Genomic DNA, 27167 nt, shown 5'->3' on the forward strand with positions numbered 1-27167 from the left:
TAAGAAATAGAAAGAAAATGGCTATTTCAGAATTGTTCTCAAAACACATTCTTCATTTGAGAAGACTGCATCTAAACTGCTTACTAAATTTTGCCTTATAAATTTAGGCTCAAATCTGTTTCCGTTTGTGGTTTACATAATCACAATCAAGAAACTGTAAACCAGAGCATGAATGCACACACACCGTCCATCTTCCTCAGTCATCTGTGCCAAAGTAGCGATCACCAAACTCTCCCATCCCAGGTATCACACGGTACTCCGCGTTTAATGCAATGTCAATCTCTGAAGTAACAATTTTCAAGGATGGATGCCGTTTGCAAACACACTGAATTCCCTCCGGCGCCTAAATCAGTAAAAGGGAAGCAAATGAGGTACTTAGATTCAAACAATGGAGTGTAATTAATAGCCGAGTTTTACTCACCGAGATGAGGTTGAGGAAAATTATATGGCTTTCTGGAACGCCTTTCTGTATAAGAAGTTCGATGGCTTGGTTCGCAGAGTTACCTAGATAAATCGATCAGGGTTTATATGAATTCTATTATAGCATGTGTTTAAAGGCACAACTTTGAATGAAATATCGGCACATAAATCATTTCAGAACAAACTAAAATATAAAGGAGAAGCAATGGCATTTGTCTTTGGACTTCCCTCTTTCTTTCTATGCGATTACATTTATTGACGATGAAAAGAGAAGCAACATGCTGCAACTTTCTTCTTCACTAAATTCGTATTATGATATTAAATAACTAATCATGGTAGTTTCTATTTAAATTATTGAATTTGGATGAAAAATGACTAAAAGTAATTTAATTATTTTATTTGTTTTTTAATATTTTTAATATATATGCACACACGAGTGCGCGTGAGTGAATCTTATGATTTATGATACAATTCACAATCCGATGTGATTCGACTCTATTATGATATACGATTCGATTTTCAAAACATTGCTCACAACCATAAATTGGAAACATGCAAGGCACATCAAAGAAATTGATGATGGCTGACACATCAATGAGGATGGCTGACAAAGTTCAATAGGCCACAGTATAATGAAGAAAAAAGTGGTAAATCGCCTCCCCCCTAAATTCTTTTTTGAATCATGCGACAAGTTTTAAATTTCCGAGCAAGCGCAAATCAACAAAAGACTTCCACATGAGGAACTTGGCCACCACACCACCTTAGCTAAAGGAAAGATAAAGATGTCAGAAGCAAGAGGAGTTAGAAATCAAGATTTAACTACAAATAACCATGAGGGACCTTCACCCAAATCCACTTATTCGAAGAAAATGGAAAAGGAAACCACTTTTCCGATGCATTGATCAAGGAAGCTATACTACATATTGAGTACTGACCTCCAAATTCCCAGTAGGAACTTTGGAACTTTCAAACAATCTCCACTGTTTTCAAATCGGGGTTCTCTAGAATTCCAAAAATTCAAATAAAAAATAATTAAAAATAGAGCCTTTCGCTTTACTTTCCTCAAGGTCCACAATTCTCCAATTTCTAGCTTAGAGAAGCTATGGGTTTGTGCTTCATCAGGGGCTCAACCATAGTAGCTGAAAACTCCTGTGGCAGGTGGAAAACTGGTTTCCCCTAAAACACGTTTCGGAAATGTCTCCGAAATGTGATGAAAAATGGGGAAACATTTCCGAAATGCATGGGAAACATATGAGAAACTTATGTGAAACATGTGCTGCACGAGTGAGAAAAAGTGAGAAACGTATGGAAAACTAGTAGAAAATGTATATGACACAAGTGGGAAACGTGTGGGAAACTTGTGAAAATCATTTTGCAAAAAAGAAAACACATCAACAAATTGTGGAATAGTTACAAAGAAAAAGAAAACAATAGCAAATACTGTAATAAAAAATAAAAAGAACAAATATTCAAATAGATATCTAAAATTAACAAATTTTAAATCTACAAAACCATATATTTCATATTTTCTTTGTGTTTCATGTGCATTTTTCATTGACGTTTCTCTATAGTTACTGAAACATTTTTAATGTGTTTCCTAAGACGTTTCTCATACGATTTTCTATTATTTCTCCTCTATTTTATCCTCGTTTTTCCCGTTTCATATTTTGCTTCCCGAATTTGTTTCCCACCCTGGTAACAATGGCTCAACCCCCAAATGGAGCAATACATATAGTGTTTGTGTTATTTTAACAACATGACAACTTTTGCTCAACATCATTAGATATAAAATATAGAATTCCATCAACAGACAGGTTTCAATGTTTATTCAACTGATGCCCAAAGATACTCATGGTGACAACGAAAAAAGGCAGATGGCCAACTTGGGTTCAAGGTTTTAAATGTCGGTTTTGGTGTCGGATTCGGATTCGGACACTTTCGGTGGCAATTTCGGCTGAAATCATGTAAAAATTTGACAAAAATTTCCATCGAAATGTATAAGCTTTCGGCCATTTCGGTGGAAAATTCAGTAATTTTGGTGGAAATCTTTAACATTTCAGTAGAAATTTTGTAAATAAGGGTGAAAACATTCGGTCGGATTTCGGTGAAATTTTGAAACCGAAATATTTCGGCCGAAATTTCGGATGTCAGCCGAAATTTAAAACTATGCTTGGGTAGTGGCAATCAAACTTGTTTGCTCATATTTGCAGAGGCAATGGGATCCCCTGAAACTATCCCTGTTTGATCCTGGCAACTGTATTCGGTTTGGAAGCCACATTTTATCTTGGGTCTAGATTAGGGAATTAGTTTTGTTTATCAAGTCAACTCATTACTGATATTAATATGTTAACACGAAGGCATCTAAATCTCTAGCATTTTTTTCCAGCATACTTCCGCCTTATATTTTACTCTGAAGCTCCATTCTACCTACCTATTTGAAGAATACCCTCCATCCATCAACAGGAGGTTTCAGCGTATTGGATTTCCTATGATTTTGGCAAATATGTAAAAAATGGCTGCAGAAACGTAGCCTTTTATCCCGTATCATGACTAAAATTGATAGATTTCATATTATTTTTTCTGCAAGGGTCGGAAGTAACAATCACTATAATCCATATTCAATAAACAAACTTCCTACTACAAGTGTTTTCAGAAGAAAATTCAAGTTAGAGACACCAAAACGCTGTCTGGAGATTGCAAAGTACGAGACAAATAATAAAATACCATTAAATAAACAAATATCAATCCGGACTAGTACATACATGCTTATCGATGATGAAGAAAAATGACTTCCTATAATTTGCTTCTATAAATATTATAGATCCCTACAATTTTTACAATATGGAAGTATATTAAACAGAATTTCAGTTCATTTTCATTACCCCATAATTTATATGCTTAAACAATTTTAGAAATGATATAGCTACATAATCAATGATCGTGATGTTATTGCATCACACTCCAATTTAAGACATGAAAAAAAAAAAAAAATTACCTGTAGGGATCAGTCCTGCCCTAAAATGGCGTGGGGATACCCTATGTCATAAAAAAAAATTTAAAAAGAAAAGGAAAAAGAAACAGTTACCTGTAGCAAGAACTGGGTCGAGAAGAAGGACATGCCTTTCTGAAATATCTTGAGGCAATCTCTCGTATATGAGCTGTATGCAGTACCACATAAATTTGACATGATACGTTAATTGCAATCACCCCTCAATTATTCAAGAAACCACAGCATAGAGTCTTAATGGAGAGCTCACCTGCTTCCCATTGTCGCCATCACGGTGGATTAGGATTTTCCCAATTTTTATTCCTTTACAACAAGCACGTAATGCATTCTCCATGCTTTCACCACTGTAACGGACAAAAGATAATTTTACCTTTTTTTTTTAATGGTATAATTTTTACTTCTCTTACCATATCAAAAAGACATGCTCTTAGTGTAGAAAAGATAAAATATGTATATTTGTGATTCTGTGAACTTCAAAGATGATGCTTATGATGGAGTCTAGCATGCAATTAATCAGTTTGTCTAAAATAGTGTATTAGTGATAATCCCGACTTCTTTGAAAAGGTCAAAATCAGGTAGAGCTACATAATTTAAAAATCTGGCAGGGATTTCGTCGATAACAATCAGAAAATTGTAACAGAGCAGCTTATAGGCTTATAGCCGGAAAAGGCCCAACCAACAGTCTAAGGTAAAACTCTAAAACAGTAGGACATTGTGATCTGCTCTCTTCTGGAGCTTTCCACACACTCCTATCATACCACCCCTCCTTGATTCCAAACCTTTTTCTCTCCTGCAGCTTCCTGAGTTTGAAATCTTCTTACCTCCATCTGTTTTCCCCTTCATCTTCAAGCTTCCTGACACAGGGATAGGTTGAATGCCAGTGCTTAATGGGAGAGCTCCTTTTTTATTGTTAAAGTACAAAAGAATAAATAACGCCTTCTCCAACAGCTTAAGCTTTTGGAGTCACTGGTAGTTTAAGATGGTATAAGAGCAAAAGGTCCTGAGTTCAAACATCCTTGATGACAAAAATCCACATGCAATGGTCAACCCGAAAATTGGGGCCCACATGTGCCACGTGCAGGCCAACCCAGAGAAAGAGGGGCCGCATGTGAGGGGAAGTATTAAAATACAAAAGATTAAATAATGTCTTCTCCAACAGCTTACGCTTTTGGAGTAACTGGTTGTTTCACATGGTATCAGAGCAAAGGTCCTGAGTTCAAACCTCCTTGATGTTAAAAATCCACATGCAATGGTCAACCCAAAAGTGGGGGCCACATGTGCCACATGTAGGCCAACCCAAAGAAGGAGAGGCCGCATGTGAGGGGGAGTGTTAAAGTATAAAATAATAAATAACGCCTTCTCCAACAGCTTAAGCTTTTCGAGTCACTGGTAGTTTAACATTTATTTCTTGTTCTTCTCACGTGCAGTCTATATTATTCCTGCACTTGACGCCTTACCACTTTAAATCAACTTGGAAACATTGTTGTTTACAGTTCCCACCATATCTGCTAGCTCAGTCTACCTCTAAGGGTCAAGAGCTTTTTTCAGAGACTAGTAGTCCAAATCCCAATCATCCACCACTCCATGTACCCTCTTAGCCACCTTCAATTCAAATCTCGGTGAAGATTAGACTTCAAAACATGGAGATTTGATCATTAGAGCACTTCAAACATACTGAAGAAGTTTTTTCCTCCTCTAGATTCACAAATTTCTTGGAACTAACTACCCATGGAAAAGGAAGAATCAGACCAGCATTCTTCTACTTTCCTTTAAAAGATTAGTGAGTCTATTTTTGCTTCCATAGAGTTGGATTAGCATTTTAACAGTACAAGTTTCAAAAGATAGATTTACGTTTTAATCATACCAAGACCATCTGATACTCAACAGGGTTGGTTTTTTTTTTTTTTGGAAAAGTAACAACAGTGTTGGTTATAGATGTTCTCCAAAGCTCATAATTTTGAGATCATGAAATTAGATGATCTTTGATTTCATTGTAGGATGTAGGATTGCAACTCGGGTCGGGCGGGTTAGTTCTTTAAAAAAAGCCCAAGATTCCTAACCCCGACCACCCAAGATAGTTTATCGGGTTGGATCGGGTCGAGTTTTTCTACATTCGCAATACATGCAACCATATTTTATGTTCCAATGATCGAATTTGGTGCATGATCTATTCCAATCCAATAGTTAAACTTATATATTTGGAAAACATCTTGGTAAACGGTTTTTTCTCCAAAGAACTCCCACATATGATAAAAAATCAAAACTCATAAAGGCATGTAAGTACATGCACCATGCCCACATTAAAATGATGTTTAATCTTCAGTATAAAATCTGCTTGCGTTAAGAAGCGCTAGGAGTCTAGGACCCAGGAAATTATTGTTGTTGCATTGACTGATAATGGTTAATTCAGATGCTCGTAAGATGCAAGTGAAAAGCAAAAAAGCTGAAGTTGCAACTCGGGTCAGGTAGGGTCAGTTTATTTTTTTTTTAAAACCCGAGATTCCTAGACCCGGCCTATGATCTTTTTCGGGTCAGGTTGATGCGGGTCGGATAAAACCCAACCCATGTTTCAACCCTCGTAGGATGTTCTTTTCTTCGTCTCATTTAGGTTTTCTTCTTCCTTAAAATGAGCGATCCAAAATTTATGCATTTCATCTTCAAAGCCATGGGCGGTAATAGTGTTAAATGGTGAGATAGTCATGATCGCTGCCTTGCATTCTGAGACTTCAGATCTCATTTCTTTTGATTTTTGGTATGAAGGAGGGAGTCAGATCAGTGGTCATGTAGAGTGGGTGATCAATGTCTGGGAAGTACAAACAAGAAATGTTGTGGGAAATAGTAGGAAACTTTGTTCCTTAAGGGAGGCAACAAGGAAATGGGAATAGTGTAGATAATGACATCAAAAACTTAATTTGGAACAACTTACGTTTACGGCAAGCACATTTTCTCTTTATGGAGAAAAGCAGTTTTGAAAAGCGTGATGAAAAAAGAAGCTAATGACCACTGAATCTATCATTTCTAAGATTGAAGGTCTATGCCCTCCCAATCCCATATCTATAAATACATACATACACACATACACATATATATTGATGCCCAAAAAATTTGGCAATCGAATGGCCGTGGGATCTGCTTCCTTCTAAACATATAAGAGAACGAAATACTTATTAGCGGCCATGATATAAAAAAAAGGGAAACGTCGCACCACTTCATGTAATGGAGGGGGTAAAACAGTTCTCATTGCCCAATGACAAATGATCATAGAAGTCCATCTAAAGACCAAAAGATATCAATCTAATATCCCCATGAATCATAAATCACAACTATTTTTTAAACGGGGAGATGAGTATCTTATGATCTAGTGCCAAATTCAAGCATCAATGAGGTTTTAACATATAATTAAAGAAAGAGGAATAAAATACTTACAACAACTAAAAGTAATTAAAGGATTGCTAAGGGGCAAATAATTGAGATAATAAAGACATGGATTTAGTACATAAGGCAAATTTCTAGGATGATGTTACATATTATTTAAAAATAAAAAATAGAAACACATTAAATACACAATAAGAAAAGAATCAACGTTGCTATTAGGCCCCTAATCAATGTCATAGAGGCATGGATTGAATGTCAAACCCATGCCTATAGATGACTATAAGAAAAAAATGAATATTACGAGTAGGCCCCTAATCAATGTCATAGAGGCATGGATTGAATGCCCAACCCATGCCTATAGATGTTCTAACATACTCAACTCAACTCAAAAAAGCAAAAAACAAAAAACATACTATGATAAAAAAAAACATAAAAATTACTAAAAAATTTAAAAACTTCTAATCTCTTACTAATCGACCACTAATTACATCACAGATTCAGTGATTTGGTGCCAAACCTATGGATATATGATATTCACAAAAATTACTAGGTACAATGCCTACTAATCTAAAAGCATACCGTCAATAAGACAAAAAAACGGGTCGCTAATGGAAAGTTCGATTTTTAGGGGAGGGAGAAACCGTAGATCATTTGTTTATCCATTGCAGGTGTACTTGGGCGATTTGGTCTTTTGTGTTCCAAACGTTCAATCTCATGGACTGTGCCAGTGCATCTCAATGACCTTTTCGATTGTTGGTTTTTGGCCCATTGGTCAAGAAGGGGACAAGCCCTCCGGAGTTTTATGATACTACCAGTCCTGTGGTGCGTATGAAAATAAAGAAACAACCAAATCTTCGAAGGAATCTTCAAAGGGGTTCACAGCTGCTAGCATCACATTCTATTCTTGATGATCCAATGAGCTAGTGTCCTCCTTAACTTCAAGATATTTGTAGTTAAAGATATCAGAAGAACCTCCCTCCCTCTCTCTCTCTCGGGCTAAACTTTGATGGTTCCAGTTTGGGGAATCCTTGCTCGGGTGGGTCTTCTTCACGAGCTTAGTGGCAATACCAAGTGGGCCTTTTCGAGACCACATGGGCATTCGGATGCTACTTTTGTTGAGGTACAAGCCATTTTAGCAGGCATCTACTTGTTGCAGACAAACGACCTTGATCGCATCATTGTGGAAAGGGGTTCAAAGAATAACATTAATTGGATAAAAAAGGCAATGCTGTTTCATTGGAGATGCGCAAACGTGATTGAAGAATTTTTTGAAAGAATTGAGGGCCGCCCAATATCATTTCACCATGCTTAGAAATCGGCAAAAAAAGGGAGGACGACCAGCTCACCTGAATAAGGGTCAGCCAAGCTCACCCGATCAGGGGTCAACCAACTTTCGTTGGAGCTTATTGACCTGTATTTCTCTTGCTTATTTATCATGTTCAACTTTGCTTTATATTGACCATCTCGATTCCGATCTACGACCTCTTCAGGCTTTCTTTAATAAAATCGATACCATTAAAAAAGAGTTTGATTTCTTGATACATGCTCCAATGCATGAACCACCTTCTTCAATCACATGATTATTTTTCTTTTTATTATTTTCAGCACTACAATTGCTAGACTACAAGTAGGTCTGAAGAGAAATGGTGGAAGAGGAGTTTTCCAACCTAGGACTCATTTTCATGCATAAAATGAACTTCCCAAATGCATATGTGAATGTTTTGACCAAAACATATGGAAGCAACTGAAGCAATGAGCAAAAAACCATTATGTTTCGGAATGTTTTGCCCAAACATGTGAAAACAAACTAAAAACAGCACATACAGACACAACAAATACACTGTTGTATAGAGTTGTGCTGCATAGGGAAATGCCCAATGTGAGTGGAAACCTCGAAGAAATGACATGGAAAAAAAGAAATGAAAAGAAAAGAAAACCACAAATGGGTGTTCTGTTGTATGGAACGAAGAAAAAAACGAGGAAGGAACAAAGAGAGGGGAGACAGAGGAGAGGGCAGGCGGCGGTGGCAGTGAACAATAAGGAGAGAGGAGAGAGAAGACAGGAGATAGAACGACAGCGGGAGAGAGAGATAGAGAGGCAGCAGTGCGTGCGTGCATGTGTGTGTGTGTGTGTGTGTGTGTGTGTGTGTGTGTGTGTGTGTGTGAGAGAGAGAGAGAGAGAGAGAGAGAGAGAGAGAGAGAGAGAGAGAACGCACGGGGGTCCACCATATGCTGACAACTTGGGCGAGAGAGGAGAGTGCAAGATGGAGGCGATGGAGATAGACGAGGTTGGGATTAGGTCGCCGAAAAGGAAAAATTAAAAAAAAAAGGATGATATTTTTTGTGCTAAGTAAAGGAAAAGAGAGACGGAATCGGTCTGCCAACTCAGTCTGCAAGGATTCCAGCTAAGCATTTCCGGAAAAAAAAAATCTCGGGATATCAACAAAAATACCTTTTCAATGCATTTTGACAGAAAAATCTAGGTATTTCCATTTCCTTTCCATGACAAAGATGGCAGCAGAACAAAGCCTAAGGCAAGAAACATTGGAGCTAAAGCGTTAAGAACTTAAGGTTAGAGGTGGCAACGGAGAGAGAGAGAGGTGCGGGGGAGATGGAGGCAATGGAGATAGGCAAGATCGAGGTTAGGCCGATGAAAAGGAGAAATCGAAAAAAAGATGACTTTTTCCATCATTGGGCAAAGGAAAAAAGAGACGGAATCAAAAGGCCAACCTAGCCGACAAGGATTCCATCTAAGTATTTCCGAAAAACAAAAAAACTCTCGAGATGGCAACAAAACACCCAGTCAATGTGCTTTGACAGAAAAATCTAGGTGTTTCCATTTCATTTCCATGACAAAGATGTCAACTGAACAGACCCTAAGGAAATATCACATTGGAGCTAAAGCATTAAGAACTTAAGGTTAGAATAATACTAATGAGAATGAAATTGATGAGTATTAGAAAGGTCACATAGAAATGGTAGAAAATAAAAAGAAGCTACGATTATCAGTAAAGAAAGCTAATTTTAAATTCCATACATTAAATGTAACCACAATTAAGATCCTACTCCAATACCCGCTTTGAGGCTTACCTTCGAATAATGGATACACCACACAATTTCTTGCAGAAGTCCACTCCTGTATACACTGACCCTGGACAAGAAAAACAACACAATTTCAAGGAATTGTGGAATTTACATAATGGCAACAAGTAACGCAAGTCGTTAAACCTAGATTCCTTGTTATGAAGAAATCAGTAAAGTAGTATTTGGCAATTACAAATGTTGCCATAATGCAATCTCATGAGTGTAGATAATGACAGATTTGTAGATCATTTTTCCGTACATTAATCTTTTAAAAAAAAAACAAGAAGAAACAAGAGAGATTTACATTTATTCTAAAGTGGGGACACGCAGATGAGTGTGTACCACATAAATAATGTTAAAACCTTCAAACTTGTAACCACTCCAGGAGATGAAAAATAAACTAAAGCATATATCATAATCAAGAAAGGTTACAATTGTATGCCAAAATATATGATATTTAAATATAAATCTAGATACACAGAAATGCACTTAAAATATTTTTTTTGACATAAAAAATATATTTCTTAAATGGGATTTGCTAGGGTCCATCATTCAAAAAAAAAATCTTTATCCTACCTGTAGGAGTGATCACTTGCTTCTCGGTGAATGGCAAATGGCCAAGGCCATGCTCCACAACCTGTCAAGTTGATAAACGTGTCAATGCAAGCAATCGTGTCAGTGATATTCCCAACAAGATATTCCCAGACACGTGAGTATACAATCAACTTTTGCACCTGAATTTGGAAAAAAGAGAGTAGGATGGCAGCGTACCAGTCGAATAAGCCGATCTGAATAAAAGACAAAGTCATGCTTTGTTATTTCCCGGTCGCGAATTAGTGTATGCATCCCCCGTATCTGCTTACAAAGGTTCCAGAATTAACGCAGTAAATATACTAAGAAATGAAGTCACCATACAAGAGATTCAGAAAAGACAAAAATGGATACCTGGAATGTTGATTGAATGACATATACATTGGGATAGATTTTGCACAGGTCATGCTGACCAAGTTTTGTATGGATATGTTGAACAATTAAATCAATCGCAACGTGGTTATCGCCTCCTCGCGGAATGATTACATCGGCGTATTTCTTTGATGGCAGAACAAAATCATCAAAAGCAGGCTTCACAAACTTTGCATACTGCAAGTAAATAAAATAATTACGAAGTACGGTATCCAATAAAGGCTAAAGACGCTTGGAAGTTGCATTTTTGAATACTCACAAAACATTTTAAATTAATCCTCTAGTACATTAAACAATGTACATATTTTTCAAACTTAAAATATGGAGACAACTTGCCAGCGTTTGATTATTTGGTAACTTCCACAAAGAAAAAACATACCCAGTCTTCCTATTACGAGTGATGCTAACCAATGGGGGAACAACAACGCTGGAAAAAAATACACTAAATAGATCTCTCTCTCTCTCTCTCTCTCTCTCTCTCTCTCTCTCTCTCTCTCTCTCTCTCTCTCTCTCTCTCTCTCTCTCTCGTTTCAGTATGTGTTTTGGTCATGATGGAAATAGAAACATTTCGGGTTCGAATGGAAATTTCAGTGAAAATCTTGTAAAATACCACCTGTAATGGTTTAACAACATCGAACACCTAGTGACGCGCTGTTGCGCATGTCTAAAAATTTAGTAAATACGTTTCATGTTGGTTTGGTAGATCCTTTCAATATTGGTAATTTAGTCATTTTGAACCAGGTAGATCCTTTCACCTTCTTCTTGAAAATTTTCTAAAGGATTCATTAGCCGACCCCAACTAGTTTGGGACAAAGGCTTAGTTGAGTTGAGTTTCTTGTTGGTTTGGTGGAAATTTAAAACTCTCTCTCTCTCTCTCTCTCTCTCTCTCTCTCTCTCTCTCTCTCTCAAAATAGTCAAACCAATTTGCATAACTAAAATATTAATTGTCAAAAAGCTTTTTAAAAGGACGTATGTAAATCGTTGCATATGTTGGGTATTTCTTTAGTTATCAAGAGCAAAAGAAATATGCCTACTTTGCACAAAATCCCTCTTCATCTCAAGATGGTACCAATGCAAAACCATAGCCATAGATCTAATCTTATGATAATCGGACATGGATACAGGTATCTACTAAAACAAGAATCAGTTCAAGATGATTAATGGAGCATATCCAACAACAATTTTAAATACTCTATCATTGGAGATCATAGCATAAAATAGTCCCCAAAACTACCTATAGAACATAAATAGGGCAGAAAATAATAGACTGAGCATAAACCACCTCGCAGTTATTAAGGGTGCAACTCGGGTTGATTTTTTGGAATTCGGGTTGAGTTTTTACCGTAAAATCGGGTTGGGTTAGGGTTGATTCAAATCCATGTTTTAGCAAAAACTCAACCCGAACCGACCCAAGTTGCAGGCCTAGCAGTTACCATATGACCATAGTTCTGATGTCAGTATCCAAATGGTTGATGTCGCCCACTATTGATGGATTGACTTGTACGCATACAAGAATTGCCAAGGTAAAGGGAACATAAAAAGAATAATTTGTGACTTGGTTGATCAAAATGCATCATAATCAATCAATTTGCAGGATAAGTTAAAAAAAAACAACCTTCTATCATCACTCTACTTACTTGTTCAAGGACTGAGTTTATATCTCTACCCCTCTCAACTGTGTCCCGCCTTATTCTTCTAGCAAGCCTCACATCAGCATCTAGATAAAATAAGAAATGAAGCTAATAAGGACAAAAGGCACATGCATAAAAGAATTGAATAAGATAAAGCGACAAAATAAGTTTATCATATGCAAAGCTTCTGGCAGATATCCTATTTGCTGGATAATAATTGGCTACTAGTTTTTCCTTTTTCTTTTTTTGAATGGCATGAAATTTTATTGATGAGGGGAAAACCGGCGACCGAGATGGTCAATACAGGAAGGAAAAGGAAAATAAATAGGTGACATAACCAAACAATAGAGAAGATCTTCAAGAAGGTAGAAAAAACAAAAGAACTCAATGAGGGAGACAATCAAACATCACTAAGCTCTCCTTGATACCTCTGCTCTAGCAAGCCTATCGGCATAACATGATGGAAGGAAATATTGGACCCTTCCACTCCATCTTACAACTCATCAAAGGAGCAAATCTCTAGAGAAAGGCATGAGACCCCTTGAGCAGTCTTATAACGTTGAAGGAGTCTCCTTCCACAATCACTTTATCCACGATGCCTCTCTCCAATAGTGTAGTACCCCGATGAACCGCTCTAATCTCAGCCTCATTGGAATCAGTGATCCCTATGGGGCGAGAAAGCCCATCTCGTTACTCCGCTCTCATCTCAAAGCAAACCGCCAATTCTTACTAGCCTTCGATTCCCCAGACTAGATCAATCAAAGGTAAACTTCAACCAGTCTGGATCAGGCAGAACCCATTCCTGCGATATCAATATCCCCTACTCTGAACTGAATCAAATCTCCTTCCACCCATTCCAAAGATTGAATGCGGAGACAAACCTAAAACGAGGTATGGTCCTCACCCAAGAAATAGTGAAAGGTATCACTTTCAAAAATAATAAGTGAACATTTTTCACCAGACCTCTAAATACAATAACATTTCCCACCTTCCATAAAACCCATATCGTGGCTAGCAAGGCTCCCTCCCAAAGGATCTTTCCTTTTTTTACAGGGGACAAGTGGACAACAGACCAACACTCCAAGAGGTCTATGAGTGAGGCTGAGAGTACCCAAGCCAGACCAAACCTACCCAAGATTCTACGCCACACTTTCCTGGCCAATCTGCAACGGATAAACATAAAACATGTGATTCATTGATTCACTTGCCCCAATACAAAGGGCACAATGATCAATAATCAACATATGTCAGTTGCGCAAATGATCCACTGTATTTTGTAAAAAATTGGCTATTAGTGTTATCATTAAAAAAAAATGGCTATTAGTGTTCATATTCACAATCCTTCCAATTTTTTGTGGGAGGTGAAAAGTTTTTAGAGGAAAAAGGGAAAATATAACCTTTACAGGAAAGGCAAATAGAATTATATTGCATGTCCATTAAAATTGAAATTCCCAACAAAGCTTCACTTTCTTTTACATCTTGTGCATTCCAGTCAAAAGACCCTCTAATTGAACGATCTCAACCGTCAGATCAGTGGGCTGGAAATGACAGTCAAATATCTAGAGGTATTCCCGTACAACTAAGAGGAAGCAATCGATAATCAAACCTAAATGACTAATATCTTTTTTTAAATGAAAACTGACTCCTCTCTCCATCATTGAGATGGCCCAACGAGCTACTCCAACTTAAGGCCAGAAGAAAGAAAAACCTGACCTGATGACTATTACCTTTCCAAAAGAGCCAAAGATACACCATTTAGAAAACTAATAGGACCACTCACCAAATAACATTAGATTCAAAATACAAAGAACGCCCCCCCACCCCACGCCCAATTCTCCCATGAGCACCAGTAAAAACAAGATCTTGATCCACCAACTTCCTTTGCCAAACAGTCTTCACATTATACCGAATTAACAAACTAGATACTTGTAAAGTAATGCAGCCCTTCAGACTTGTTAGAGAATAAATATCCATCATGCACATGATTTCCGATGTGGAGCTCATGAAACCTCAGTAAATAACATAAATACTGCCTTAGTACACATGTATCATCAAGAAAAGAATGACATCAATGCTTTCCTCTCTGCACTCACAAAACCTCATACCGAGAAAAGGAGCCACAAAATGGAGCGATTAGCGGGTAATAAGTAAAGGATCCTACAATAGGAGAACATTTAGTCCACATAAATGGATTTCGGCTCAGATGCCATATATTAGATCCCTCAAACACCACAACGTGGAACGATTAGCAGGGAATAAGTAAAGGATCATACACTAAGGAACATATGTCGACATAAATGGATTTCTATTGAGATGCCATATATTACATCCTGTAAACACCACAAACATAGAAAACATGCAAGTTATATGAACCATAATGTAACTTTGGCATTATGGTTCATATAACTTATAACTGAATAAATGCAAGTTATATGAACCATAATGTCAAAGTTACATTTTTCATATGAAACCACGATGATTACAGTCTAGAATGAACAAGATAAAGATAAGAACAAGACCTGTGTCAACAAAGATCTTCATGTTCATCAAATTTCGGATTCGATGGTCATGGAAAACTAGAATGCCCTCCAAAATAATGACGTCAGATGCATTAACCTGTCAACGGGTACATGGGTAAGATTAAAGAGCTTTTTCATTGCCTTATACAAAGATTTCTAGAAAATATAAATGTTTAAACTAAAAAACAATAACTTTTCAAATATCATACAAAGTTTAATTTTTACACCATTTGCTTTTAAAATCAAATTTAAGAGCAAAGTCAATGGCCAGATGCATTGGTCCGGGGAAAATTAACAAAATGCATGACTCCTGAGAGACTATGCAAGCATAATTGTTCATAGAAAAAAAAATGCAAGCATCGTTGGATGTTCAAAAAAATTAGAATCTGAAAGACTTTACCCAATTTGTTGGCATGAATTTAGTCTTTAGAAAAAAGGAGACACAAAATTTGAAGAAAATTGTGTCAATGCAGCTTCCATTCAGGCAGGGGCAAAATAAAACTCAGTTCTCAATTCTCAGAGTTAAATCATTGCATCACATGAACCAAAACTTACAGATATGTTGGAGTTCTGTAAAGTTTTGAGGGACCTTGCAAGCCCTAGTTGATAAGAAAAATAACAATATGATATTTCTTTTCAATATATTAAAACGTCGTAAGTTTTTTGCTATGATTTACCAGACACTTTGAATTTATTGCCGACACACGCGTCCTGCAGTGTCCGACATGGCACACGTGTCCTGCCGTATCCGACATGGCACACATGTCCTGCCGTATCCGACATGGCATACATGTCCACACATGTCGACACTCCTTTGGACACTTTTAAGTGAATTCCTTGGAGTGTTAGAATTAATGTGGGTGTGTGGACACGTATTTGTATAATAATCAATAATTCTATGTGTATATACATGTCACCATTTCTAGATTTTAAGATGTTGCCGTGTCAGATAACTTATATCCATGTCAAAACTCGACACACAAATCCATATCAACAAATTATGATTATATGTACTTTCTACTTTAGCAGTGTCCCCGTTTCTAAATTTTGGGGGTTTGCTGTGTCGACACGTGACACTTGTGTTAAGTGTCCACAAATCATAGGTTTTTTGGCATTATTTGATAAAGATGAAGATTACATGCATTAACATGTGAGTCTTCATAATTATTTAAAAAATATATATATATATATATATGTGTGTGTGTGTGTGTGTGTGCGTGTGTGTGTGTGTGTGAGAGAGCGTTTGACTCATGAGATCTAGTAACTCTCTACTAGAACTTTGTAACATTGGGCAAGGTACTTAAAGAGTCACAACCAATCACTCACTGAATAAGAGGATGAGTCAGTAGATAATTAATAAGCACTAGTTATCAATCAAATAGTGACCTTAAAGAGTCGCAACCAATGACTCACTGAATAAGTGGATGAGTCAGTAGATAATTAACAAGCACTGGTTATCAATCAAATAGTACGCTAAGGTGTACGGAAGATAGAGGGGTTGAGGCAAGTTCAAATGAGCAAAAGGCTTAGAAATCCCACAACGCATTGTATTTGGGTTAGGACTATGATGGCGGTGGAGAGAGATGGGAGAAGGAAAAGCAATCCGGAAGGCTCCACTGATAGTCTCAACCTCAGTTGAGGAAGTTTTGGGGGAGAGTCTGAATGGGAGGAAGAGATTATAGATAAAGAAGATTGGTGATGGGGCGTTGTTCAAATCAAGGAGGCATGGAGATATGAGAAGGCTGAGAAGGAACAAAGGGACATGAACTTGGGAGATCGGCGGTGTCATAAATGCAAGTACATCAACTTCAAACACCACACAGCTTGTTGGAGATGTGGGGAGATTCGGAAAACCTTCCCATGGCACCTCTTCTGCTTTCTGGCCACTCCAAGCGGAAGACCATGTCCGGGCCGGTTGGTTCCTTGCCTCAAAATTAGATTGTTGATCCTGTCAAAAGTAAATAGGACCAACACCAGCCACTTACTCGACTCCTCTTGCTGGATGAAGGAATATGAACGCTTAGTCTACAACCTACCCCGGATTTCAATCACGGAATATGGGGAAAGATGGCGTACCACTGGACTGGGACGATCCAGATTCTTAAAGTGTGGTTGTCCTGTACTAGTGCCATTGACGAGATCATCAATCTTCGTCATATGGATAACTTTGAAGTATTAATCACCCCTCCAGACGAGTAAAACCTGGAAGAGTTGATTGAAACTTGGAAGAACAAACCAAGATCCCCTTTCAATGACCTTGTCCTCTGGAATCAAAGATGCTCAAAGATGCTTCAGGTTGATTGGTAGGAACTCACAAGAGTTTCGCCGCATGCCTTGCACACTAACAGTTTCAGGGAGGCCGGCAGTAGGCTCGGCAGCTCGGGTAGACGGTAGTTCATTGCCTTACATCAATAGTGCTATCATGGTCATTGTTAGAATTTGCACTAACGAGTCCAGTGACCGTCGCTTCTGAGACGTTTTGGGTGGTTGCGAGTCGAGCGTCCTCCATGGAAGATTTGCTCCTCTCACGGTCACAGCCTCGAGAGTCGAGTCGAGACTCTTAGGAGGCCGAAGGCCGGTCCAACCAGCCAAGGCAGAGCCAACGGCAACCCTCAGCAATCAGCAGTCAACCCAGCTAGGAGGAGCTGAGGAGGGTACCTTCTCCGGAGGTCGTACACCCATGGTCCGTCGTCATTTGCCCCTCAAACGACCAATTGACCCTAGAGAGCCCACCAAGGATTCGTGAGAGGGATGATCGCAACAGAGTTGTTGATATCGCATCACCAAAGCGCAATGTACAGGGATGACCCGATGCAGACCTATTTCAAATTCAAACCCCTTTCTACCTGTTGTCAGCAGAAGCATCGGAGATGAGCCCTGGGGAGATAATCAAGAAGACGTGACCTCTCTTTCCTTCTTAGCTCTAGAAACTGCCGAGCCACCAAATATTTTTACAGGATTCTCAGCTACTTTAGTTGTTCAAGACAACCGAAAATCGAGGAGCTTTTCAGTGCTACAGCATGAAGACATCCTAGGCTTGGGCCTAACAAGGACACCTTGGGCTTGGGGCTGGATTCTTTGCCGCCTGGGACGACATGCTTGGACCAAGGTCGAGCCTTGCGAGCCCTCCCCTGGGCCCTTGTAGCCCAGTGCAACCTCTCAACCCAAGCTTGCCCATCGGCCATCAGCTCCTTCTGATTACAGTCATTGTGTTTGGGCAAAGCTTCATAGGACAAATTAATTGAATAATTGCATGTTGGAATAAGTGATGCACTGACTTTCTCTCTGCTTCATGGCCTTGTAGCGATGTTACCTTTTTTCCCATGGTTTCTCTGCTAGATACTCTCCGCGCAGTCCGCAAGATGATTCAATGGTGCTCTAGCAGAGATCTTACTCGAAAAAAATAGAGATGACTCCACCTTGGCCCCAAATTTTGACATGTACATTTGAAGCCGGAGATCCCTCAGAGTCTCACCGAGCTAGTTATACCCGGTGGTCTTCCGGCCTTGGGCTGCTGAAACTTAACTTTGATGGTTCAAGTTTGACCTCTCTCTATGCATCTCTCCTTTCCCGCGGGTCACACGGGTAGCCATTTTGGACGATACGGGTTGCAAACAACCCACGTTTGGGGTCATGCGACCATGGATCACCGGTCAGAAGGTGGGAGGGCGACCCCAGTAACATTGGTTTACAATACCGTAGAGCAAAGATCTCTCCATATGGATAATTCATTTTATGTTTCATGCTTATGTCTTACTCTGTAAGGCCTGGTTCAATGACTTACCAGAAGAGTCGTCTTTGCAAAAGATCAAAAGCCTAGAAACGCAATCTCCTCCTCCAAGGCATCGAAACGCAATCTCCCTTTAAGATACTAGAACTTGCAGAGGTGTACATTACCATAGAGCAAAGATCACTCCATAAGGAGAAGAGTTGGATGTTTCATGCTTGTCTTAATCTGTAAGGCCTAGTATGGTACCTCTTGATGGATAAACCTGGGTCATTTTTTGTTCATAGTATGTAAAACATTAAAAACTAGAAGTGTATGCTCCCGCTACATTAGTCAACTTATTTTAAAGAGAGGAATTTAATCTCAATGTTCTTCCATAGTTTCATCAAGAAATCTGTTCTCAACATTATTCATTGAAAGTTTTCATGTCTTCTGTAATTAACAGATCTAGATGGTTTCATTAATTCTACGTCTCAAGTATTCAACATATGAATTCTTTCCTTTACATGACCTCAAAAAAAGTACATTCTACATACAAATAATACATGATTAACGGATGAATAAACCAGAATGACAAACAAGATTCTTTTTTTAACCTTTCGTGTGGCACAGAAGCACAATGAAATTTATTTCATGGTCAGATTGATTAAAAAAATGCATATTCATAGAATTGTACCTTCCGAAAACTTTCAGAACATCGTCTATGGTTCTTAAAATCGTAAATAGGAACATTGACAGATTGCCCGCATTTGAGCTTCTCAATACACTCTAGAAGTTGTTCGGTGTCAAATGCATCTGCAAAGAAACTACTAGGTGTCTTAAAAGCATTTTTTGAGTAAGAAATATGTAGAAAGAGAAACAATCTTAAAAGCATTTATTTATTTATTTTGAATGGTAAGGATCAATTCATTAAAAAATTGAAGATGGAGGAGGTCCCGAAAGGATACAAAGGAAAGGGCAAATAGAGCCAAAAAATAGAGAAGAAATAAAGACAAAAACGCTAGCAGCTATGGAGGGAGAAAATCGAAAAGCTCTACTCTCTCCCTATGTACCCCCTCTCGAGAAAGCTTGTCCGCCTCTCCGTTTGTTGTCCGCCTGATATGATTGAAAGATATCGAAGAGGTTCCAATCATGTCCTGAATCTCATCGAATAGAGCTGCATATCTCCAAGGTACCAAATGAGAATCTCTTAGCCACCTTATGACATTGAGAGAGTCCCCTTCTACCACCACCTTACTCATGTGTACACTTCGCAGAAATTAAATTCCTTGGTGGATGGCTCGAACTTCCGCATTTTTAAGGAGTAAGAAATATGTAGAAAGAGAAACAATCTTAAAAGCCTTTATACAATGTAAAAGTAAAGTCATGAATTGATATATATATATATATATATATATATATATATATGGGGAAAGTGATTGTGAGCGGCCCCTCATATAAGCTCATATGAGGTGACCGCTAAAAACATGGTGGGCACACATTTTTGGGGTGATCCGAACCGGTCATTTGATAGGCCCTGACGTAGATAAGGGGTGCCCAAAAAATCAGCTCCATAGGATCATCCCAACCCTTCGTACTGTGAAGGTGAAAGAGGGGAAAATGGACGGGTAAGTGGGCAAATTTATACCCACCCATTTCCCCCTCTTTCAATCCCACAGTTAGTAGGGTTGGGATGATCCTATGGAGCTGATTTTTGGGCACCCCCTATCTACGTCAGGGCCTATCAAATGACCGGCTCGGATCACCCCAAAAATGTGGGCCCACCATGTTTTTAGCAGTCACCTCATATAAGCTTATATGAGGGGCCGCTCACAATCACTTTCCCCTATATATATATAAAATTAAAATGGACATAAAATAGTTTATGAGCCTATTGTTCAATCACTAAGAATAAAAAAATTATGGTAGATTATATCCACCTAATTTTGGTATCGGTATTTCTCTCTTTATTACACTTTTTTCAATGGTTATTGCAATTCACAAAAGGCTATCAACAGCCAATTAGAGAAGCTTAACATAAACAGAGGAGTGTCAATATCAAAACAATGGAGTGTGGGGGTATTGTCTCCCAAGCACTATATGTTTCTTACATAACAGCTTCAAGAAATTCTATAATAGAATCTAAAATTAAAATCGCAATAAGTAAAAAAAACCAAGTAGAAAGAATTCTGACTGATACTCCATGGAATAAAAGAAGAAAAAGAATTGTTTGATACAACGTTTAAAAATTCGGCCGAGAACTCGGCCAATGTAAAGGAGGGTTGACTCAGTCCAATTTTCATTAAATTGGGAAAGTCAAGGAGTTTTGAATTTGATAGACTTGGTAGGGAATAACACGGATGAGGACTTATCTAAGGTACAAAGGAGCCATTAAAAAAAAAGGGTAAAAAGGGAGTCAACTTGGGCAAATGGACAATTGACTTGTAGTGTTTTAAACATTGGTTTGATAAGTGACAGACTTATTCCAACCTATATAATAATTGTCTTAATTTTCCAACACAAATTATAAGAAATAACAAATTTACCCTTGAATCATGAAATAATACTACCACTTTTCAAAACTACCGTGTACACTAAATATGACATTTTAAACACTCCACTTTGAACTAGTGCATCTATGTTAATTATCTCCTATTTTCCCCTTCTTTTTTTTTTCTTGAGAAATATCTCCTATTTTCCCCATTGTAACTCCTTCCAAATAATTTAGATCAGCTGGGGCAAACTAAGGTCCAAAAACAACTCAAATACTTTCCATTTCATCCACATAAACACTTGCAAACATAAATTCAAGATTTGAAACTACTAGCAATTCCATTATTGAGTTTTTTTTTATGTTTTTTCATTTAGAAGAAAAAACAACTCATTCCTCTCCACATAATTTTGGAAATTGTCATACATGAGTCAAGATGCCAACATCATCCATACAACTGTTGACATCAAAAATAAGGTGTGCCCCAATGTGGTGGCGGAATTTTCATCAATTTGAAGCTCCTCATCATCCTTGTGAAACAGGCTTAAAACTGAGAGAGGGGGGGGGGGATGTATTCTACGCTAATAGAAAAAAAGAAAAAGAACCATTTTTTGATGGTGAAACTAACCTCCTTCCAGCTTCTTTTATGATTTAATTATCTATTCAATACATGAACAATATTTTCTTCCCTGTTATAAAATAATTCTAATGCAAACTAAAAGTACTCGTGTATGCTAATATGAATTACCTGGATGATCAAAATTGTACTCATGGACACGTTCAGATTCGTCGGCAGTCAATCCACGGTAGAATGAATCCTATAAAATTACCATGTAACAAAATATATGTATGAGAAGCTTTATCACAAGGTGAATTTGAAGGGGAAGAAGAAACTTAATCTTAAATAATTAATAACTAGGAGAACATGATTTACGATATCATAGAAATGAATAACTTATTCAGAAGTAAAGAGGGGCTCTATTTATTTATCGATTTATCATCAAAGTTAAATTTGGAGCACATGGCCCGTGCACAAATCATTGAACCCCCAAACCTCAGTGGTTTGGAGAAATATATCAGAATTAGAATCAAATTAGTTTCAGAATTATGTGCAAAGAAAATGGTATGAGATGTAAACATCATATATACAAGATCATTAAATTGTTGCAAGCTGACAATGACAATTGCAGAGTTGTACATGTAAAATGATACTAAAGTGATGAGAGAAAACACAAAACCAATGACGGCAACTGAAAATAGAAATAGAACAAAACGTAAAATAACATCCAGGCAACCAGGAATGGATGTGTATCTGATGCCCTTCCGTCGGGACTTTCTAAGCAGGATTTGATGAGCCACGTGAATGAGTTTTACTGGGTGGAAAAATGACATAACTTCCCTTCAAATGCCTTCAGCAGCACCTTGCATCATTTACCATATATGATGCAGGTGAGCCCAGCACTCACTTTTGCACTCGCGCCCGCTTAGAAATGCTTGAGCAACCCGAATTCTTTTGATTAGATCGTTATATGCAATCGTTGAGGTGGCACTTATGAATATGGAAGATAACTAGGTCAGTAAGACGGACTCAGGCAAATGAAGAACATTTTTTTAAATAGTGGGAAACATTGTTTTGAAAATCTTAGGATTTACGATTCAAATCTTACTATTAAAATCAAATATAATGGATTTTTATATGAAACCCATTATTGAATCTTAATTTGTGTGAATCATGCAATTTTATGTTGAATAACAAGGGTAGTTTAGGCATTACCTCCATATTAGAGGGTATTGTAGTCTTTGTACATTGTTGCCCTGTTTGGGGCCTATATATACATCATATACATGAGGAGCTCCCTAGTGGAGAATCCATTTCTAACAGATTGAAACTTATTATTAGATCATAAATCGTATGATTCATGAGATTTGTCCTAATTAAGTTTTGTATAGAAGGAAATGGGTGTTTCTTCGAAATGAACACATCTCCTTAGGGCATTAAAAGCCTTTGAAAACCCTCTCGACGGCTTACCATTTTTTTTATAATTGACAGTTGCCATTTGATGTTTGAGACTTTAAGAATTGACATGATATTGTGCCTTTTATTATTTTTACAAGATGCATGTGTTTGGATGGGAAATAGATCATTGGTATATGACAAGTTTATTAGCAAATAATTCGTATTATGATATTGAATAGCTAATCATGGTGGTTTCTAGTTAAATTGTTCTATTTGGATGGAAAATGAATAATTGGCTATTTTAGTATACTTTTTTTTTTAGACGATAAAATGAGAATATATTAAAAGGCGAACCGAGATGGTTCAAAACAAATTACAGAAAGAGAAAGAAAAGAAAATACAAAATCAAGGTGGGAGATAATCAAACCGCTCCAGACTAGACCTAAAAACACCATACCTTGCTAGGGAGTCAGCATCTGAATGAGCAGATCTCCTCACATGCTTAAACATTATAGACGAGTCAAGAACTATATCATCAATTTCCTCGAAGAAAGATAGAAACCGCCACGGAGGAGAAGCCGCACCCAGAAGCCGGTGAACAACATTAGAGGAGTCCCCTTCCACTATCACCTTATCTAACACAGAATTATCCAAAAACTTAATCCCACAATGAACTGCTCTCACTTCCGCTTCATTAGAGTCTGCCACTCCAATGGGGCCCGAGAAAGCCCAGAGAACATCCCCCTTGGAATCTCTGCATAAACCCCCAATCCCTGCATCACCAGGATTGCCAAGAGATGATCCATCGAAATTCATTTTTAACATCCCATCTGGAGGAGGGAGCCAGGATTGATTAATTTTGACTTTGCTAACCCCCTCCTTGCAAATAATCTGCCAACCTTCCCATAGATCATACGCTGAGACAAAATGAAACAGAGGAAGGCTTCTAGCCCAAGAAATGACCGTTGCAATGATCTTGATAAATATCCAGTAAGACGATTTTGCCACACCGTCAAATACTTGGTTATTTTAGTATTCTTTAGTTTATTTCTATAGCTTTTATATTTTTAGATATATATATATATATATATGAATGAATTGTACAATTTATAATCTGATACGAGTCAACCCTTGATATGGTTTACAATTTGATTCTAATTTTCAAAACATCGGTGGAAATGTAGAACTTAGGGATGTGTGACATTTTTGGCCTCGTTGACCATAAGCCTGTTAGGGTGAGCATTTAAAAAAAAAACGCTACTTGTGAGAGGCAATCGAGTAACTCTAGATGAAGTTTTCCAAGCAAACCATTGAATTACATCCAACGGCATTCTTTTTAATCATGAAATACAGAGATTAACTGACTTAATACCAAACAGATGAACTGAAGAGACAGGCACAAACTCATGTCCCTAACGACGACAATGCATAGAATTACCAAACACGCTTCCATTATTTAATTTATTTCAGTACATAAACATTTGACAGGATTTTTTTCCATACGCAAATATGAGAATTTAATAAAATTGTAGTCCATAATTAAGTTAAATTCAAGAATCATAAAAAACAGATACAATTGCCAAATTTAGTGCAAGACAGCCAACTGACACGCTCAATCTGCCAGGAAGAATATCAAATGCTCTGCTCAGTTGTTCTCTAAGTTTTTTCAGAAGATAATACAAAACATGCCCATTAGATTACCAAATTAAAAGTTGAGAAATGAAGATAACGCCATAATTGATGCAGGGGCCGTCGAGCAGTAACACAAGATGGAGATCACACAAAGAGCAACTAAAACAAGAAAAACTCCAATATAACACCTGAAGGAGTCAATCTCCTTGAACCAAGTGAAAGAGCCAAGGCTCTCTTCATAGATAACATTCCAAAAATCTTTGTCCTTCCTCATGTCATCGCATTATATAGATAAGCAAAATCCAAAAAAGAAACAAAAAGCAAGAAACAAAAAACTTGTAATTTTGTGTAGATCTCTTTGACACACCTACTTAAATATGGATATTACCAAAATAATATATAAAAGAAATGGCTTTCCGCAAAATTGCTAGCAGATCCCATCAAAGAAACATCGTAAGAAAAAACTTACTAGTCTAATATTAACTATTTAATAAAAGGAAAGATTAATATAATATACCTGATTGACAAGAACGACTCGGTGATCGTGAAGTTGCTGAATGATCATGTCGCATACTGTTGTCTTCCCTGATGCAGTACCCCCCGAAACTCCTATAAACATTAACAAAAACAACAAAAATTTAAAAAAAAATCTGCTCAATTAAAAAGGAGAGAAACCCATATAGTTGGGAAGTGACACAGTGCCAACATGGCAGCCACGTCATGCTTAGGTGGCTTTGGTGGAATTCCAAGGTGCATACCAGCATTAAAGCTTCTGACCGATTTTCAACCAAGTTTTTGGGCTATTAAATGGCAGAATCATGCAAAATGGTAAACTACAAAGTGGTAGGTCTCGTTGAGATCTTTCCAACAAGTATTTGTGCTCGAAATTTGGCCAAGTGGTTAGAAAGTTACGGCAGTTTTAGTGGACTATGTCTGTGGGTTCCCAAAACAGTCAAAGTTAGTGAGTTCCCTAAGTTAGCTAGTGGAGAAGTTGAACAAATTTTCTTTAGTTTTCTTTTATTTAAAGGGTTAGAATCCATCTTTAGGGGGGATTTTGGATGTTGATAAACTTATGTAATTGATGGAATATCAATTGGGTTGTGCACTGCTCCCATTTTGGTTCTTCCTCTCTTGTTGTGTTCTTGAATCCTATTTGTCTTCTTCTTCCCTCTTAAGCACCCGAGTCCCCGACCCGCATTAGGAAGAGTAGATGATTAAACAAAAAAAAAAAACCCACATCTACAATGATGTAAAATACAAAAGAGAGGGTAGGGTTAGGGTTAGGGTTATACCGATGACGAAAGGTTGTTTGGAGGCTTCGTTTTGATGAGGGTTGGGAGAAGAGGAAGAATCATCAGCGCCTGACCCGGAGATGTGGTTCATCCAAGGAGTGGGGGAGTGGGAGGCGAGAAGGGAGTCGAGACGGAGGCCTGAGAAATGAGGTCCCGAAGCTGCCTCCATTACGTAATCCATCATCAAATTTTATTTTTTTGCAAAAAACGCGACTCTCACTTCACTCGAGAACAACCTTCCCCTTTTTGTAAGCTTTCTATGGGCGATCGGAGAGGAGGAATTTGAGAATTTGTATTTTACACGCAGATGAGATTTTGGGAATTTGCCTTTTACGGTGGCAGTAAATAGGAGGGCTGCGGGGGTGTTTGCGAGCGAATATGCCTTTTTTTTTTTTTTTTTTTTTTTTTTTTTTTTTTGATGGGTAATTTGGGGTTAGGCGGACCCCAACCAGAAATAGATAGAAAAGAGTGATACAATTAAGCTGCAAAATACATGCCCAAACCCGGGCTAACTAAGAAGAGATAACAAACACACTCACATAAACAACGATCGAGGTCACAGATGGCACAAAAGCATAAGCATCAAACAAAAAGAGGGCGCGGGTCTCTTCTTTTTTTTTTGTTTTTGACTTTTTGCCAAGCTTCACCATCGGGTTCTGAACTATGGTTTCTAGCAGCTCCCAAGGAGCGAATATGCCTTTTACACGCAAAGCAAAAGGATGGATTGCGAGGGAATCAATTGGGGAATTTGTCTTTCCACACGCACATGAAAAGGAGGGAGTAAGAGTGCTTGTGTAGAACCTAGCCTTTAATATATCTGGTGGGGTCTTGCGTAACCCAGCTTCCTCATAAAAAAAATGAAAAAACAGTGAGAGAGAGAGAGAGATGAACCTAGCCCTCCGAGGCTCCGATCTAGGTTTACAAGGAGGAGGGCTAGGTTAACATTTCCTTTTCCTTTTTTTCTTTCTCCTTCCCTTATGCATGCGCTTTCATCAATTGTTTTCCCTGCTAACAAAGTTTATATGAACCTTAGTGTAGTTCGCAGTCATGCTTTATTCCCCTTTCCACCACCAAGTCGGAAAAATCATTAA

The 27167-nt window shown here is 37.9% G+C and overlaps 1 protein-coding gene across 2 annotated transcripts; it reads right to left on the bottom strand.

Annotated features, from left to right (window-relative positions):
• On the bottom strand, nucleotides 1–26922 carry LOC143847333 (uridine/cytidine kinase UKL1, chloroplastic-like). Of its 2 annotated transcripts, none has more exons than XM_077356129.1 (15): nucleotides 26774–26922; nucleotides 26077–26458; nucleotides 25302–25393; nucleotides 21944–22013; nucleotides 19402–19520; nucleotides 14999–15095; nucleotides 12486–12565; nucleotides 10831–10974; nucleotides 10657–10740; nucleotides 10462–10522; nucleotides 9892–9952; nucleotides 3678–3771; nucleotides 3506–3578; nucleotides 422–504; nucleotides 1–343 (listed from the first exon to the last, which is right to left on the bottom strand). In XM_077356129.1, the coding sequence occupies exons 2-15, from the start codon at nucleotides 26258–26260 to the stop codon at nucleotides 197–199; spliced, it is 1389 nt and encodes a 462-aa protein (XP_077212244.1). In that variant the 5' UTR covers nucleotides 26261–26458; nucleotides 26774–26922; the 3' UTR covers nucleotides 1–196. The 2 variants fall into 2 exon arrangements, with proteins under 2 accessions (XP_077212244.1, XP_077212243.1); XM_077356128.1 differs by having other exon boundaries at nucleotides 10831–11025; nucleotides 26774–26921.
• Between the last annotated feature and the right edge of the window lie 245 nt (nucleotides 26923–27167).

This window comes from Tasmannia lanceolata, unplaced genomic scaffold (assembly GCF_043159265.1).
Source record: "Tasmannia lanceolata isolate RefF3 unplaced genomic scaffold, GAP_Taslan_0.1 ptg000015l, whole genome shotgun sequence".
Classification (NCBI taxonomy): Eukaryota; Viridiplantae; Streptophyta; class Magnoliopsida; order Canellales; family Winteraceae; genus Tasmannia; species Tasmannia lanceolata.